General features: G+C 42.7%; 1 protein-coding gene across 1 annotated transcript; it reads right to left on the bottom strand.

The window, feature by feature from the left end:
• Window positions 1-1757: 1757 nt before the first annotated feature.
• On the bottom strand, window positions 1758-2903 carry BDB00DRAFT_722081 (PX domain-containing protein; the record flags this gene model as incomplete). The annotated part of the gene is made up of 2 exons (XM_053118195.1): window positions 1758-2078; window positions 2166-2903. Coding segments are annotated over 2 exons (1059 nt in total), but the record flags the coding sequence as incomplete, so codon positions are not given.
• Between the last annotated feature and the right edge of the window lie 14100 nt (window positions 2904-17003).

Raw genomic sequence — 17003 nt, 5'->3', positions numbered from 1 at the left:
ATAGAGACACCAGTAAGAGTCATTATTGCTCTATATTAGTTCTGGCAATTCCTAAAATACTTGATACTTTCGATACCATTAACGCGTTGATTAACTATGATACTGCATACAATTACACGAGAGGACATTACTAAAGTGCTATTTTGTAACTACTGTAGGAGGAAGACTTTTTCTTTCAAAGTATCTTTGATAAGGAGTTACCAAGACAACATTTATAAGAGCAAGCTTTTACTCTGTTGACATGACAACAACCTGCATTTTCTGTTGCTTTTGTGACAGACCTTCCTGTATGTTGCTTGTTACCATGCTGCTTTGAAAAGCTGTAAAGGCATTAATACGGTGATAACAACAGCAGTGGATCCCGCACTACAACTTCATTGCATATGTCGGTTATGTAGACATGGCTGTTTCTTTACCCTATCAAAAACATTAAACCGTCTTCTGTATACACTTCCATCCAACATGTCAATAATTTATGCCCGGAACTCTGCATAAAAAGAGTTTTGATGAACAACGGTATCATAGCATTCTGCTCTTGCTGACACTCCTCGTCGATCTTGCGCCTATATGGTATCAGGGCATCGTCTCTTTTGTCATTAACAGCTGCCATGAAAATTTTGATCGAGATATACTATACTCAGTCTGTGTCGTGCCGGATTGGTTAGCTTACGGAGGAATGAGCATTAAATACAGCACAGCTATAAACTGGCTTTCTCTCTCTCTCTCTCTCACACATCAGAGACTGAAAGAATGTCAGACGATCCATGATTATTTATACCAGCGTCATCATTAAAACAAAAATCTGCGCCACACTGCTCGCTTGCTATGATGGAAAAGGTTAAGCTATTTTTTTTTGGATAGTTGTACATGACGAAAGAGAGAGAGCTTACTAACTATATTACGACTGACTGTCAGTTATGAAATTGCCACTACCATTGTAGTCCTATTGGTAATAAGTTACGCACTAAAATATAGCATGTGTTTAAATACACCAGAGACCGTGATGCTCTTCTATGCTATACACGAGCCGCGGGTTTTCGCCCACTTTTTGAATCAATAGATAGTCTACGTGACTCTTATACATTTACGCCCCAGAACTTGTAGCAGTATGTATCTTTCTGCGGAAACAGTGGGGTCGTCGTGTTATTAGCAATAACTTAACGCTCAGAATGATGCGTTCTCAAAACTATACTGGTGTGTGTCAGTATATCGATCGACAGTGTACCTTCGCAAGAAGATTGTTAATTATGCTGTACGAATACTAATAGTAATAACGAGAGATCCAAAGAAACTTCTTCTATTCTAATTTCTACCGTATCGGGCTATTTACACACCGATCATGTGACAAAAGCAAACCTCGGAATCAGATCCGGCATTTTCCACACGTTAATATAAGCTCCTGGAGTGTATCATCGCTTTTGTTGTAAGTTGTATTTCCATTGGAAGGTATGATAGCTGGTACATATTATAATACACATGTAGTCTCTTGTCTTGTCGACAACCGCAAAAGTAAGATAGATTCCCCTACGAGTACAGTAACTGTGTATAAAGACCAGGCCTTTTAACGACATAAGAAGATATGCAGTATGGTTTATGAAAGTGATTCGACAGGGTATATAAGGGAAAGATAGCAGTGGAAGAGAGAAAAGTATGTCCAGGTACAGTATATGCGGGGTTAGTAAATGCTTATCATATGGGCAACAGTATCTATCATATATCGGGGGACAGGATAAGAAGCCCCCTTATTTGATGGTTGCCAGTTTCTTGTTCGCAAACTTAAGCTTAAGAGCAGTACGGTCTACATCGCCGTCCAACTCATCCAGAATTTGGTTTTGGGTCTCCAGCTCATCACCGATGGCAAACCCAAGCTGCTTTTGTCGTGCCAGCAATGCACTAAACTGTTCGACCTGGGTGTCCTGCTCTTGCATGACTTCTTGTTGATACTGGATCAGTCCATCGTTATCCAGTCCACGCGTCACTTCAGTCTCCTTGGCCTTCTGCTGAGCTGCTGCTGCTGCCGCACCAAATGCTCTGCCGGGCCCAATTGTCGCACTGCGTCTCGGTGGCTGTTGCCGCATCTGCTGCTGCTGCTGCTGCTGCTGCTGCTGCTGTTGCGGGAACCCATAATTATAGTCCTCCTGTTGTTTGGGTTTTTCATTCATCACCAAAGCCGTCTGACTACGGCGCGGTTTCAACAGTTCTTGTTCTTGTCTACCGGAATTCACCAACTTCAAAAGCGCATCCTTTTCATCGCGAAGCGTAGCAAGCATGTCCTGCCTTCGTCGCAGCTCACCGTCGGCCATGGCATCCGGACCTTCTGACAAGCCTTTCAATGCAGCATCCAAATCGGATGTATGCGTGGATAGCGTGACCAGCAACTTTTTCGCTTGCACCGTACAGTTATGCGATGCCGAAATCTCGTTACGTGCATTATGCGTTCCTCGTTTATTGATCAGCGAGCGGACTTGGCGGGCGGCATTGGTCATGCTGTGGTATTCGTCCAGCCACGTCTCGGAAGTATACGACGTTGCATGATGATTCGACGGTGACGACGACGCCGATGGATGTGGTATCGCCAAGAAATCTTTCCAAATATCCGTCTGTCGCCACCGATCGTCTCGGTGGCTCAGAATGGCCCGCAAGTATTCTTCTAAACCACGTCGTCGAGTGTCAATCTTGTTGGGATCGGAAAATGTCGACGGGAAGATGCGTTTGGTCGGCAGATGCACAGGAACCGGGTGGGAAGGAAACACACTTTCGAAATGGTGGTGCAGTTTTACGAAATCCGAGTACCGTTTCCAGACGACCCAGGTGCGGACCGCTGCATGGACTTCGACACAGTACACCGTGTGTGGCTTTGGTTGGTGTCTTGTCTCACTTGAAGGCACAAAGACAGCTTGAATCACTTCACTCATTGCTCAAGTATTTTAGTTATTGTATAAGAAGAAGGGAGAAGCAAGAAAAGCAAACAAGGTTTTATGTTGTTGCAGAAGGGACCCACAAAAAAAAGGAGGGGGCAGCCCTTTTTTTAAACGAAAAGTGTCTCAGGTCTTACACATGTAGAGTGGAGTGCACGGGATGATCGTGTTCTGGTGTGCAGCACCCGGTGCTCTTGCGGCACCTTTTGCACCACTCTGTGACGCTGTCATGTCTTTAAAATGGTGGCTGTGTGTTACACTGCCGCAATCATCGCTTCTGTGACAGTTTAGCCCCTAAATATTATATAAACATATCAGTATCATATATACAATAAAGCAGCTCTTCTTCCACTAAACATCTCCTATCGCTGATTCGTAATACTGGGTATCATATTTTCGGGCTTTGGGAATAGTGATTTTAGTATTGGGAAGCACATTAACATTGTTCGGAGGTACTCTACTTTCTGATTGAGAGGCTGACTGGGAGGCCGATATTGGTCGATTTGGGAACCATCATGCAAAAGCTAAATGGTGGATAGGCTCAAGTGTTAGTTGGCAAAATCACTTCTCTTTGCAAGCAATGGTCCTGGTTGCTTGTTTAAAAAGTATTATACTTGAGTTGGTTTTATACTTGGTTCTTTACATACAGTATCTGTCACCTACGCTAGATTAGGCAGGCTGTAAAGCAGTTACCACCATGTTTAGATACTTTTGCATTGCATTTAAGAGCTGACGAATCTAACTGCAGGCAGTCTCATTGTCAGCATGCGATCGATCTATATCAAGTGTGAAGGCTTGTATCAATTGCAATCGTAATATACAACAGTATCCACCTTTCCTCAGTCTCTTCCTGAATTTCTTTAACCGCATCGCGTTAGCATCGTTACTCTGTTGACCCGTTTTACTAAAGTTTTGTATTTTATACTTGGTGCGTAACACCCAAATATGATGAGTATAATCAGAATTTTTTCAAGAGACCCTTCCACTATTCCAATGTGGAAAAAGTATTTGATTTATTTGTGGAAGGTATGTATGTAGACCAGCTCCTCTAGGTAATACGGCCTCTTCCTTGCCGCATGGCACAGAAAATAAAAAGCACACAGTACATGCTGACAGTATACATCTGTGGACTTCAAGCACGGAAAAAAAGAGTTGTTCATGATATTTAGCTCTTCGCTAGATAAGTGAGATTTCCACTTCATCGAATCTCATGACAGAGGAATGGATGTAATACATCATGATTGACGTCGACCGAGGAAAAAAGGGACAGTCTGCCTGCTCGTCTAACGCGGTTTCGTTATTCATCAAGAAAAATTACGTCAGAGAAGTTTTCAAGTTCCCACAGCGACGCGTCGCAACTGTACCTTTGTTGTTTTGTCAATTGCTCACCTACAACAATGGCCTCTGCATCTGATAGCCTTGGATACCTTGTCCGTGTCTTTCCCACCTACCCGACCGAAGTAGTTACAGAGACTTTTGACAACCAGCAACAACTTGACGAGTGGGTTAAAGAAAACCCCAAGCAGCATGCCAACTTCATCACCAACAACAAGTACATCTCCGTACCCAAGGCTTCAGATGCACGCCGAAATAATGCCGGCCGTCCTCGGACAGTTGAACGTAGTATCACTTTTTTTTGTGATCACTCAAGAGAAACATCGGCTCCAGCTATCCCTGCTCTGCCTATAGACTCAACTGAACCTGCTCCCATCAAAAAACGTCGACTTGCAAAACCATCTATCAAAGTAAATTGTCGTGCTCGATACCGTATTCAATACTTATTCTCAGGCAAAATTAAACTTGTATATCACTGGCAACATCAACACCATGACCCTACCGAGATAACCAATGCTACTCGCTCACAACTCCCCGCTGAAACACGTAAATGGATCGAAGAACTTGTCAATAACAAGTTGGAGTGGGATCAAATTCAGGAACATCTACGTTTGACTGATAAACAACTTCAAGATGTAAGTATCATCTATACATGTAAAGCAAAACTATGATGATAACTTGTAGAGATGCTAACCTGTGGTATCAGCTCGAGGAAGGCGAAGGACCGTTCCCGGAAGCCTTACGTGTGAAGCAGCATCATGTCATGAATATCATCGCCAACCAACAGTCAAGATTAGCAAGAAAAGATTTAATCGATAAAGAAAGTGTAGTCAAGTGGCTTCTCTTTTTAAAAGATCAAGGTTATCAAACGTTGGAATATATCACGGATTCTACTTTTGTTGTTGCATGGATATCACCACGACAAGCTTTGGTAAGAAAAGATATATACTTAAATATAATGCAATGTTCGTATATTAAGATGCGTATGTACTTTATAGCTGCTCAAGAAATCAAATGAGATCTGTGTTGATGCCACACACAAGACTTGCAAATCTATCATCAATGGTCGGGCTGATGCGTATCTGTTTTCTATCGTTGCCAAGCATACAGTTACTGGACAAGGTTACCCTCTTGCGTTTATGATCACAGATAAAGAAGATAGTGAAAATTTGCAAGTATGGTTTCGGTGGCTCCGGGACAGAATCGAATACACACCAACAAGGATCATGATCGATTGCAGTCCAGTTGAATTTAACAGCATCAGAGCAGTTTATGGTCATCAAGTTCAAGTTCTTCTGTGTCATTGGCACATCAAAAGAGCATGGGAAAAGCACATCACGTCCAAGGTACCTTTTAGTTAGCCACATTATCGTATATTCAATATAACCTTTTTTTTCTATATGTTGGGTTATAGTTAAAAACTACTCTGTCAACAGCCGATACGAAGAAAAGAAGAGATGAGGCTCGTTCTGCCCTTGGTGCTTTGATGAATTGCAAAACTGTCGTTGGATTTGTGCAGGCTTGGGATGAATTTGGTAAAAAATGGCGAGATACATACGAGCATTCTGAGTTTTATGGCTATGTGCTGGATTATTGGGTATCCTAAGCATCATCTTTGGTGCAAGGCTTGGAAAGGGGTACGTTTAAGGCTCGTTTTAGCTTTATTTTGCGCTTCAATGTTATTTACGGTTGTATATTTAGAATGCGTCCTTCCATACAAATAATCTGATCGAAAGCTGGCATTTTAAACTTAAACGCAAATATCTTCCATACAGTCGCAATCATCGTGCTGATCGTGTAATCTATGTGTTGATGCAGTTGGTCGGAAATGACTATCGTGCTCAAGTCCTGCGTGTTTTGGCTGGTGTTGAAGAAACAACAGCGACTAGAGAAGCTCAACAAAGGAAAAAAGAAGCTTGCAAAAAAGTACCAGATGAAGCTGACCGGATGATAACTATTCATGATGATCTTGTATGTATCGTTTCTGTATGTGTGCGCTTACTTTTACAATTGCTAATTGTACTGTGGCAATAGGTTACCTGTCAATCTTTTACTAGTTCTGCATTGTATACTTTAAAGTTTGAAGAAACAGATAGCAATGGCGTTATTGGTTCTTGTAGTTGTGAAGATTTTAAAAAGCGTAACCAGCCATGCAAGCATATATATCTTATCGCATATAACACCACCATTCCAGTAATCATAAACCAAAGTTTTCCTCGCCATTCAACAGCAACAGCATCATCGTCATCATTACCAGCATCAACTTGATTATTTTCGTCGTCAACAACATTAACAGCATCTGTGCAACTACCACCACCATCTTTACAGCAGTAGCAGCAGCAGCATAGAAATGATCTGCTCGCCGAATATGAACGCTCGAAAAATCAACTTGATAATTTATTTGCAAAAAACAAAACAAACATATCTACAACACAACTAGAGAATATGATTGTTCTCCAAAAAAGGCTATACACAGACATAGAAAAAATTACCAATCCAAATGCACGTCCCATAGTAGGATCGCTGTCCTTTGCACTAGCTCTTTTCAACTACAGCCTTCCTTTTAAAATCATCACATAACGTAGACTTACATTTGATGACGTTCTTTAATGTTCTATAAAGCATAATCTTGTACTCGATTTTTTATACAAATATAGTAATAAAGATGGTTGTGAACACCCATAATAATATATATATTAGACCATGAATATAAAAACCAATAGCATGCTTTGTCCGTTTACTATATGTGTAATATAAAGAACGAAAATATGCAATGCGTAATCCTTCTTTTTACGAACCTACTACAGAAGGCACCACCTGGTCCATATGCAATGTATAGTAAGACCGTTATAGACATCTACATGCATGATGTAATCAAATCATAAGCTTGGGGGACCATATGCACATAAAAATATCAAGGTGTAAAAAAACCTTGATATTTACTCGAAAAGCTAAATGTCAAGATGTTTGAAAACATCTTGATATTTTATAAGAAAGCTGTATATCAAGATAATATCAAGCTTTTTTCTATCCCTTGATATTCCCCTGCAAGCCCAGTGAAAGAAGTAGCAATAGTACAATGAGAATAGACAATAGAGAGTGGCAGTGAGAGACGAGATTTGACAAAAGACGTAGAAGGAATTAAGAAAAGAGAAATGAAAGAAGAAGCAAGAAATGAAAAGAAAAGGGAAAACGGAAAAGGATTAGGGGCATTTAAAGGAAGTCGATATTTAACCACACTTTAACCATTATGCTTTCTTTAATGCATGTGAGCGCAAACGATTTCTTTTGTTATGGCACAAACCCCTTTACCTTTAAGAATAATCACACAAAACGTAGATATTGCTAGCACTGCTAGGAATTTGCGTGCCATCATCTTAGAGAGCTGTGTATACATGTAGTTTTGCACTTCCAGTGCTCAAGCTCAGGTTGATTGACACCTCCTTTGTCACCAAATCAAAATCAGTAATGACCTGTCAACCTAAGGTATGACCCGTCCAATTGTAACCCCTACAGTTGTTGGACTTGCAATATGGGACTTGCAATTTCCCTGTGCTTGTGACTGACTAAAAATTCCTCTGACGTAATTTTTCTTGATGAATAGAGCAACTCCGTGTAACGTTGTAACCTGCCTAAGGCGTTTACGAAAATTCACGCAGACAAATAATGGATAAATATGTATCTGAAGTAAAAAAACATTTAAATCGAGAGCTCGGATACATATTTAGGCGAGAAGAACATGAGCAAGCATGTTTTTTCGGGTGGTTTTTTAAAATTTACTTTTTGCGTATTACAAATTACACAAGGCATAAAGCACCTACCAATAGATCCAACAAGTTGATAGGAGCGAGACGCAGGATGTGGTAGGCTTCCTCCTAGCCACGCCTGATTGGCTTGTTTATTCTCAGATAATAAAATTTTTCATTGACACTATTCCTTAGCCTTCCAGAAAGCACGTATGAGGCTATTTTTTCACAATCATGTAGGGAAGGGAAATACAATTCTAAATGCAAAATGGAATGTTCTAATCTATTGAGAATACAAAAAGGAAAAAACATTACGATCGAAGAACTGGCGGATCCATGGGTGGGTGCCTACCACATCCTACGTCTCGCTCCCATCAACTTGTTGATTGTATTGCGTTTTCTCTACCACAATCCCTGTTGATGGTCGCTCATCTCCTGATGTGGTACAGTTCTCGGTTGGTGAAAAAATAGCTGCTGCAATTTCCGTACCCTGGCGATGTTGTTGATTTGGCCGGTGGTAGTAGCGTTCAAACGTATCTGTATGCAAACTCCAATTTGCATGCATCTTGACTGTCTTGATGTCTATGCCTTGCAGCACTGCCTTGGTTGCTGCAGCTGCCTGGATATAGTGTGGCTTATAATGACTCGTGTCAATGCCTGCCTCTTCCATGAGTGTCTTCAACCACCCTGCTGCGGTTGCTATCTGAATGGAACGACGAAACCCAGGTCGATCCACATATGCCAAGAAAAACATATGGTCGTCTGCTAATGATGGTCCAGTAGCAATGGCTTCGCGAAGTACTGTCGTGCGCTCAATGAATAAAGCAGTGGTATACACTGGAGAAACATTTTGGTCGGAGAGCGGTCTAATATTAGACACCTTTGCCTGGCTTTCTTTAGGTTCACTGATGAGTAATGTCAATCCCTTCAACTTATTATCGTGATCACGAAAAACTGTGACATCTCGCCATTGTAATCGCCCAAGATCAGATCGTATACGCCATATGGATGCTATCGCCAAAAGAACCAGTGTTTTATGTTGCATTTTACCAGTGACAACTTGCTTGAGGGTCCCCACGACTGCACCAGCTTCAACAAAACATCCACATCCCAGATTTCATCTGCGGAGTTTGGCAGTCGCACTTCTTTTCGTCTGGCAGCTTGGAAAAACGATTGCATCAAACGGTCTGACGCAATATCATCACCCTTCATCAGGTCCATGACCTTATAAACCAATGCCAACGCCAATCGTGTCGTGTTCAGATGTGTAAGCGAAATGCCTTGTTTTTGTAGACCCAACAAATAACGGGCGATTAACTGTATATCCAATTGTCGTGGATCCTTGCCTTGATCAGTACACCATGATAGCCACTGACGCCAGATGTTATCGTACGTTTCTTTTGTAGACCTGCGAACCTGACCTTCTAAATAAGCACAGAGCTCCCCAGTTACACCAGCTTGCGAGTGCATCTGCTTGAAAAGTGCCATGCAATCAAAGACCATTTCCGGGAAATCCTCAGCTGCAACAGCTTGCCCTTGCGGTAATTCTTCTGTACCATTGGAAACCAAAATTAAGTAGGCCAGTTTGGCGTCACCAGAATTGCTGACGTGACACGATCGTCTTGTACTTTGTGCAAAACTTTGGGAATGAGACGCCAAGGCTGGCTCAGATACAGACCTTTCGTCAGCCATTTCTGCTGGAATGCATCCACTGCTTGTGCTTCTGGGTCCTGGTGAGAACTCCAATATACGGGTAGTTGACGATTGTGACGTGCTGCAAAGGCGTCGATTGTCATCTGCTTCCGTGGCCAATGTCTGCGTATCTTCAAAAACACCCTCTAGGGAAGTTTGGCTTCGTATAACAGTTGTGTCTTCCGGCTCAAAGCATCAGCCGTCATATTGTGGACTCCTGAAATGTGTTGGTAGTGAATCTTGCGTTGGTACTTGTTGCAGAGCTCTTAGATCTCCAAGGCTTCCAGTTGTAATATTCGTGAAGCTGTTCCTCCCGACCGGAAGGCATACTTTATTGCTGTCGTGTTGTCGGACATGAGATGGATGGTAGACTTTCGGCACCTTAGCCCATAGAGCTGTATTGCAATCTTGATCGTCCTGAGTTTGCAGACGTTTATTGACAATTCCTTCTCGCTCGCCGTCCAAACCCCTGCTGTCTGGATCATCGGAGATGACACTCCCCAACCCATTTCGGAAGCATCTACTTGTATTGTCAGCCGGGGTTCCGGCAGTGCTGGCTGACGCACTGGTAACCCTTGATTGGTTGCCTGCGTCCTCATCCACCATTCCAGATCTTGGCGTGCATCGTGTGATAATGGGCATGGTGCCTCCCACCGGCTGTGTTTGTTGTTCAATCCTTTGGCTAAATTCTATTGAAGAAATCGGACATGCAACAGGGCTTCTTTGACTGCTGGAATCATGCTGGTCATCTTGCCAATTAAGCTGGCTATCCATCGGCACGAACATACGCTGCTCAACTCTTGTTTGATTCAGTGTCGTAACTTGGCAATTTTCGATTGTGGAACCTTCAGGGTCATAAACTTGGAATTTATTTCGAATCCCAAAAATGTCTGCTGGTAAGAGGGTGTGAGGACACTCTTGTCCCAATTGATTACAAAACCTAATGACTGTAGATGATTCAACAACAGATTCATGTGTCTTTGTAGCTGTGCATCTGTCTTTGCCAATACGCAAATGTCGTCGAGATAGTAAACCAGCCGAAGATGATGTATCTTGCGTAGAGCTTCCAGGGCAAACTGAAGAATTTTCGTTTAAACCAAAGGAGAAACTGTCATGCCGAATGGGATGCTTGTGTACTGGTAGACAACCCCTAGATGTTCGAATGCTAGATATCGACAAGAATCCTTGTGCAGCTTGACCACTGTGTAAGCCATCTTCAGATCGCATTTGGCCATCTTGTCTAATGGTTCTAAAAGGTCCCGGAGCGCCGGAATACCCTCCATCTTGAAATGTTGGCACATGATATAGGAGTTGGTCTTTACACAAGATAAAATAGGTCTGACTTTGTTTGGTTCTTGAATCGTAAATAAGGTTGACAGGAAACGACGATCTTGATCGGGACTGTGCTCGATCACTCCATCCAACATGAATTGGTTCACTGCTTGATCTACAGCTGCTTACTTGGTTTGGTTGCGTACAATCCTCAGTGGTTGCCAGGGCACAGGTGGGCTCACCCATTGAAGACGATAGTCGTCTTCGACGGACAATGGCCATTTGTGGGCCGCAATCTTCTTCCATTGATTCAGAAAGTGGCTCAGATGCCCCCAAGCACTATCCCCTCCATGGTTACTCGGAATGCTTGTGTTACCGAACCCAACGGTGCGACTGCCGGAGTTGTTGATGACGATAGTGGTATTATTGATGGGAGTGACTGTCCGAGTTTGGTGACTGGTTTGCAGGGGGTCTCGGTCCCCCTTGTCCAAGATCCTTGCGTGCAAAACCTCGGCCTCGTCCACAATTTCTATGAAATCCGCGCTGGCTATATCCTCCACGTTTTGAACTAACTACACTTCTAATGAGTTTATCTTGGTGCCATTATTGGCGGATGTTGTTAACGTCCTCCTCGGAGAACGCCAGCTCTTTTTCGGATCCGTCGACTTCGATATAATCGTTAAGCCAGAGAGCTTTTGCGACAAAGAACTTGGTGTCTCGGTCCATCACTTTCGCATTGGCAAAGCCAAAGATCGCCAGTCTATGTATTTTTTCATTGATGTTTCCTAGAGCCGTGCCGGCTGTTAAAAAGTGTTGTCGACCTCAGTGTCCGTGATGATTAGGGGTCGCAATCTGACCCACAGGTCAAAACCGACCCATGGGTTGAGGACGGGTCAATGGGTCGAGTTGATGCTTTTCTGACCTGCGAGTCAACCCGTCTAACCCTTGACCCGATCTGTTGACCCGTTGTGACCCGTGTATACATATGATATCTATGAGGTACTTGTATTCAAGTAGTCAATCTTCTTGTTGGGAAGGATCATTATATTAAAGATGTAGTTGTCAATATGTCTGCTATGGAACTGTAACATAAAACGTACTTATATTCTTTTTCATTGTGGGATCATATTTTATATTCAAAAGTGTAAGATAAGTAAGCTATAAGCAATATATGTAATAGTAGTAAAGAAGTAGCAATAGTACAATGAGAATAGACAATAGAGAGTGGCAGTGAGAGACGAGATTTGACAAAAGACGTAGAAGGAATTAAGAAAAGAGAAATGAAAGAAGAAGGAAGAAATGAAAAGAAAAGGGAAAAGGGAAAAGGATTAGGGGCATTTAAAGGAAGTCGATATTTAACCACACTTTAACCATTATGCTTTCTTTAATGCATGTGAGTGCAAACGATTTCTTTTGTTATGGCACAAACCCCTTTACCTTTAAGAATAATCACACAAAACGTAGATCTTGCTAGCACTGCTGTGTATACATGTAGTTTTGCACTTCCAGTGATCAAGCTCTGGTTGATTGACACCTCCCTTGTCACCAAATCAAAATCAGTAGTGACCCGTCAACCCGAGTTTTGACCCGTCGGGTTGAACGGGTCGGGTCGGGTCAGTGTTTTCTTGACCCGCGGGTCAACGGGTCAGACCCTTGACCCGACCCGACCCGTCCAATTGCGACCCCTAGCTGATGATTTCTTGTAGCTCTTCAAACAGTTCAATGGCTGCTCGTGCTGTGGCTCGGAGTCTGTCTGCATCTTTGTATCTTTGTAGGATGACGTTGTAGCTTTCGAAAGTTGCTTTTTTAAATTTGGAGATGAAAGGAGCATTGATAGCGCCAGACCGCGTCCAAGCGTCCCCTTCATATCGTAGAAGTTGTTTTTGGAATCGTTTGATGTCATTATTGGGGTTTTCGGGTAAGATCTCTAAGTCAGAGAGAATCTGTTCCAGCAATGGGTATGACGCTGAAGTGTCTCTTGGTTGTCTGTCCTCGACCTCACCATTGGTCTGTTGGGCGATCTCGAGTAGTTGTTGTGATTGTTCAATTTGCTGGACCGTAAGTCCATTGGCCATACTAGTATACCACGAATGCGCGGCTTGAAGGAAGGCTAAGGAATAGTGTCAACGAAATTTTTTTTTAAATTTATTTATTATCTGAGAATAAACAAGCCAATCAGGCGCGGCTAAGAGGAAGCCTACCACATCAGGAGACGAGCGACCATCAACGGGGACTGTGGTAGAGAAAACGCAATACAATCGCTCAATCTAATATACTATGCGACAACCGACGCGAAAAATAAAAGCAATTCCAAGAGACATGTGTATATAAGTAGAACAATATAACTTAAAACAGAATTGATCAAAAGAAAAAAGAAGGAACAGATAAAGAGAAGAAAGAAGAAGTATGTGTATGAGAGAGAGAAAGGAAAACAGGAAAGAAAGCTAAACATGTCGCACATCTTCATTTGCTGGACCACGGTGGTTGCTGTGTTGTACGCGTTGAGTGCGTTCTGTCAAAGTATTGTCTAGATATCGATCAATATCATGTTGTTGAGCTTCATTTAGCGCCCCAACTGAAGTGGCCGAAGACCTTCCCTGTATTCTTCGTCTAACTACAGTAGATTCTCTTCCCGTAGACGGATTTGTGCGCGTAGTTCGCGGATGACTGCCTCATCCTCACGGTTGAGTCGTCGAAGCAAACGCATGCGGTTTTCCATACGGATTTGCGCTGCTTCTTTATCAACGATGACATGGCGGGGTGGTGAGATAGATGGTGGTGGTGGTGAGGGAGTATAATTACCGGCTGCTTGCTGCTCTTCATCATCATCATCATCGTCGTCAAATAAAAAACGGATCAGTAATCGTACCAGCAGGTGTAGGTATTGTTGAAGTCATTGGTTCGAGCAAAGAAGTGGGAGTGGCGGTGGTAGTGCTTAGGTCGAGGGAAGAATGACGAGGGAGTAGCATGCCATGGAAGGGGTTTTCTTGAGGCTATTTAAATAATAGTAAAGAAAGAAATAAGAAAATAATAAGCTTACCCTGACCAAGATTTGCGCTCCTAAAGACTATCTACAATCTATGTATTTGATGTTTACCGGTAGTATTCTGATGAAAGGAGGTCTACATGTTCTGGCAACGTATTTTTTGCGTTGGGCAATTTGCCGATTATGAAAAGCACGCACAATGTGTTTACATACCAAGTATGATGTACTTTTTACAAACGACGGACAACCGCACGTCCAGCGTTGCATCGATGTGTACCATGTGCCTTGAACTAGGTTGGGGTTATATAGTTGCACGAAGAAATGCCGCTTTCTCCCAGCGTGTCAGGTTTTGGCGAAGCACGATCTCGGTATTAAAACGGTCAATTAGCTTTGGTATATAGCTATGTATAATGACGAATACCAAGAGATCTAATCTAGCACAGTTGTACGTATACATATGATTGCGTTTGAGCACTTTCCAGTGTGCTTCGACAAGCATGGTTGTTCTTCACAGTGGGGTGCGATTAGGGACAGAGCTAGCTGCCCATGTTATCCACTTGTTAAGCTGGTAATATCGGCGAAACATGTAAGCCCATGCATGATGCAGATTATGCATAATACAGTAGTCGTACATCTCCTGGGCGCATTGTTGCCATATATCGTTGGAGTTAGCAAATGCAGCTCCTATCATATATAACACTAAGCAAAAGAACGATAGAAACAAATGTATAAGTATATAAATGAATGTTACATCTACCTAATATTTCTGTACCACGTGCATGAATACCTTCAGCGATCATTGGATGACGGCTGTAGTGCCTGCCGACCATCCCCAGTATTTCCTCTCTTCTTGGTTTATCACACACAATGCGATTCAAATCAGTGGCGGTGGATGGCGTGAATTAAGGCGAGACAAACGGGAATTGAACCATTGCTTCTTAGACGTTATAGTAAGTGGAGGTGGAATTTATCCCAGAAGAGAGCTTCCTTTCCATAGAATACTCTATATGCCAAAGACATTGACGTGGACAACGACGACTATCCCATGTCGCCTGGATCGCACTAAGTTGCGCAGCATCACCATCACTAAACATAAACTCTGGTTCTAGTCCCCTTTCTTTGAGCTCTCCCAAAAACCACTCCAAGGGTTGTGATTTTGGATGATCGATTGTGGCGTCTGCATTGCTTGTGCCACAAAGAATCCAGCACCATTCACATTGGCAATGACACCATATACAGTGGACCCCCTTTAATGTCAACCCCTTTAATGTCAACCCCCGATACGGTCAACCTTTTTCTGAGAACCTCAAATTTTAACAGAGATAAATTTCAACTTCTACATAAGGTCAATGTCAACACCTTAGCCAGGGTTGACTTCTTATTGAGGTCAAACATATCCAATCAAAAAAATTTATTCTGTCGTTGGTTGAAAATATTTTGTCAGAGATGATTGCGTAGCATACATTGCCTTTTGATATCTATTTCGAATTAATTGGATTTGAGGTATGGCATGTACTACTGCGTCATGGAGTTCTTCCTCCCTATCCAAAATATCAAGAAAAGTATTGATACATTCAGATTTCTCTTTAGCCGTCAATTCCTTTTCTTCCTCCTCTTCAACAACAACCTCTTCTACACTTGTTTCAGCAACAGCTGTCACCTCCTCAACGATTTCTTGTTCTGTTAGTGATACAAGGTATACGTCGCGCTCATACTCAGGATCAAGGTTGACATCAGGACATTGATCACGGTTGACAGCTCCGGTAGAGGTAAGCTGTTGAACTTGAGCCTCCAACTCCCATCTGTCTGTCTCCTCTGCTTGGGCAACTTCAGTAGCAGCAAGACTATCTCCTTCTCCTAAATACTTGAAGATCGTAGCTTGGAAACAGTTTTGGATTGTTTCGGCGGTTACTGCCGTCCATGCCGCTTGAATCCACCTCATCGCTTGTAGTTGATTGACAATGAAAACTTTTTCAGCGGGGCCCACGACTTGACCATTCCCGTTTTGGATCATTCCAATGGAACGATACGCCTTTTCCAGCTGTCGTCGTTTGTACTGTGCCTTAAACGACCGAATAATCCCCCCATCGAGAGGTTGGATCACGGATGTCGTGTTGGGAGGCAAGAACAAAAGCTCAACGTTGACAGGTTCATAATCGACATAATGTCCAGAAAAGTTGTCTAGTAGCAAGATCACTTTTCTCTTCCTGGCACCCATGGCTCGATCGAATTTTCTCAGAATCTCTCGGAAACACTTTCTAGTCATCCAAGCCTTCTGATTGACGAAGTATTGCTTGAAGCCATGAAAGGCAGCATCCTTGCGTTTTTTATCAACCTTGAACGAGTCTGGACATACAGCATGACCAATGATAATGGGATCAACCCATTTATCACTACCATCTGCATTGCAAAGAAGCGCGACTGAGAGTCTTGTCTTGTCTTGTTTTCTGCCGCTGAACCCTTGAGTCCCAATTGTTGTCTTCGGCTCCAAGCGATAAAACAAGCTGGTTTCATCAAGATTATAGATATCTTGTTTCTCGTATCGTTCAAGCTTGGCACGGATAGTATCCCTCTGTGCTTCAAGGGCATCAAGGTCTGCTGATTGCGCTTCTCCATGGATGCTATGTGCACTTAGCCCATATCTCCTTGAGAATCGGTCCGCCCAGCCATTTGATGCCTTGAATGCTTGAATTCCAATCAATTCTGCAAAGTTCCGGGCCTTCGTTTGAATCAGGTCCCAGGTTATCTGGATTTTATTTTTTTGTGCACAGTTAATCCAAAGCAACACCGCTTCTTCAACTTGCTATATATGGAACATCATTTCAGATGGACGAAGAGAAACAATAGCTATCAGTACAGTTCAATCAAACATATATTACTACTGCTATATATATACTATATACTCATACTTACAGGATATTGTCCTTTTCTATTGCGCATCCTTTTGGCGTCCCTTTCGTCACCAGGAGCTTCGGTGGATTTTCGCTTGATAATTTTGGAGATAGTGCTCTTGCTAGGGACCTTACTCAAGCGAAACTCCTTTTTGGCATACTC

Source organism: Zychaea mexicana, assembly GCF_025766255.1.
Source record: "Zychaea mexicana strain RSA 1403 chromosome Unknown BDB00scaffold_148, whole genome shotgun sequence".
In the NCBI taxonomy this organism is placed as follows: Eukaryota; Fungi; Mucoromycota; class Mucoromycetes; order Mucorales; family Lichtheimiaceae; genus Zychaea; species Zychaea mexicana.
This window is presented reverse-complemented; position numbering and strand designations above follow the sequence as displayed.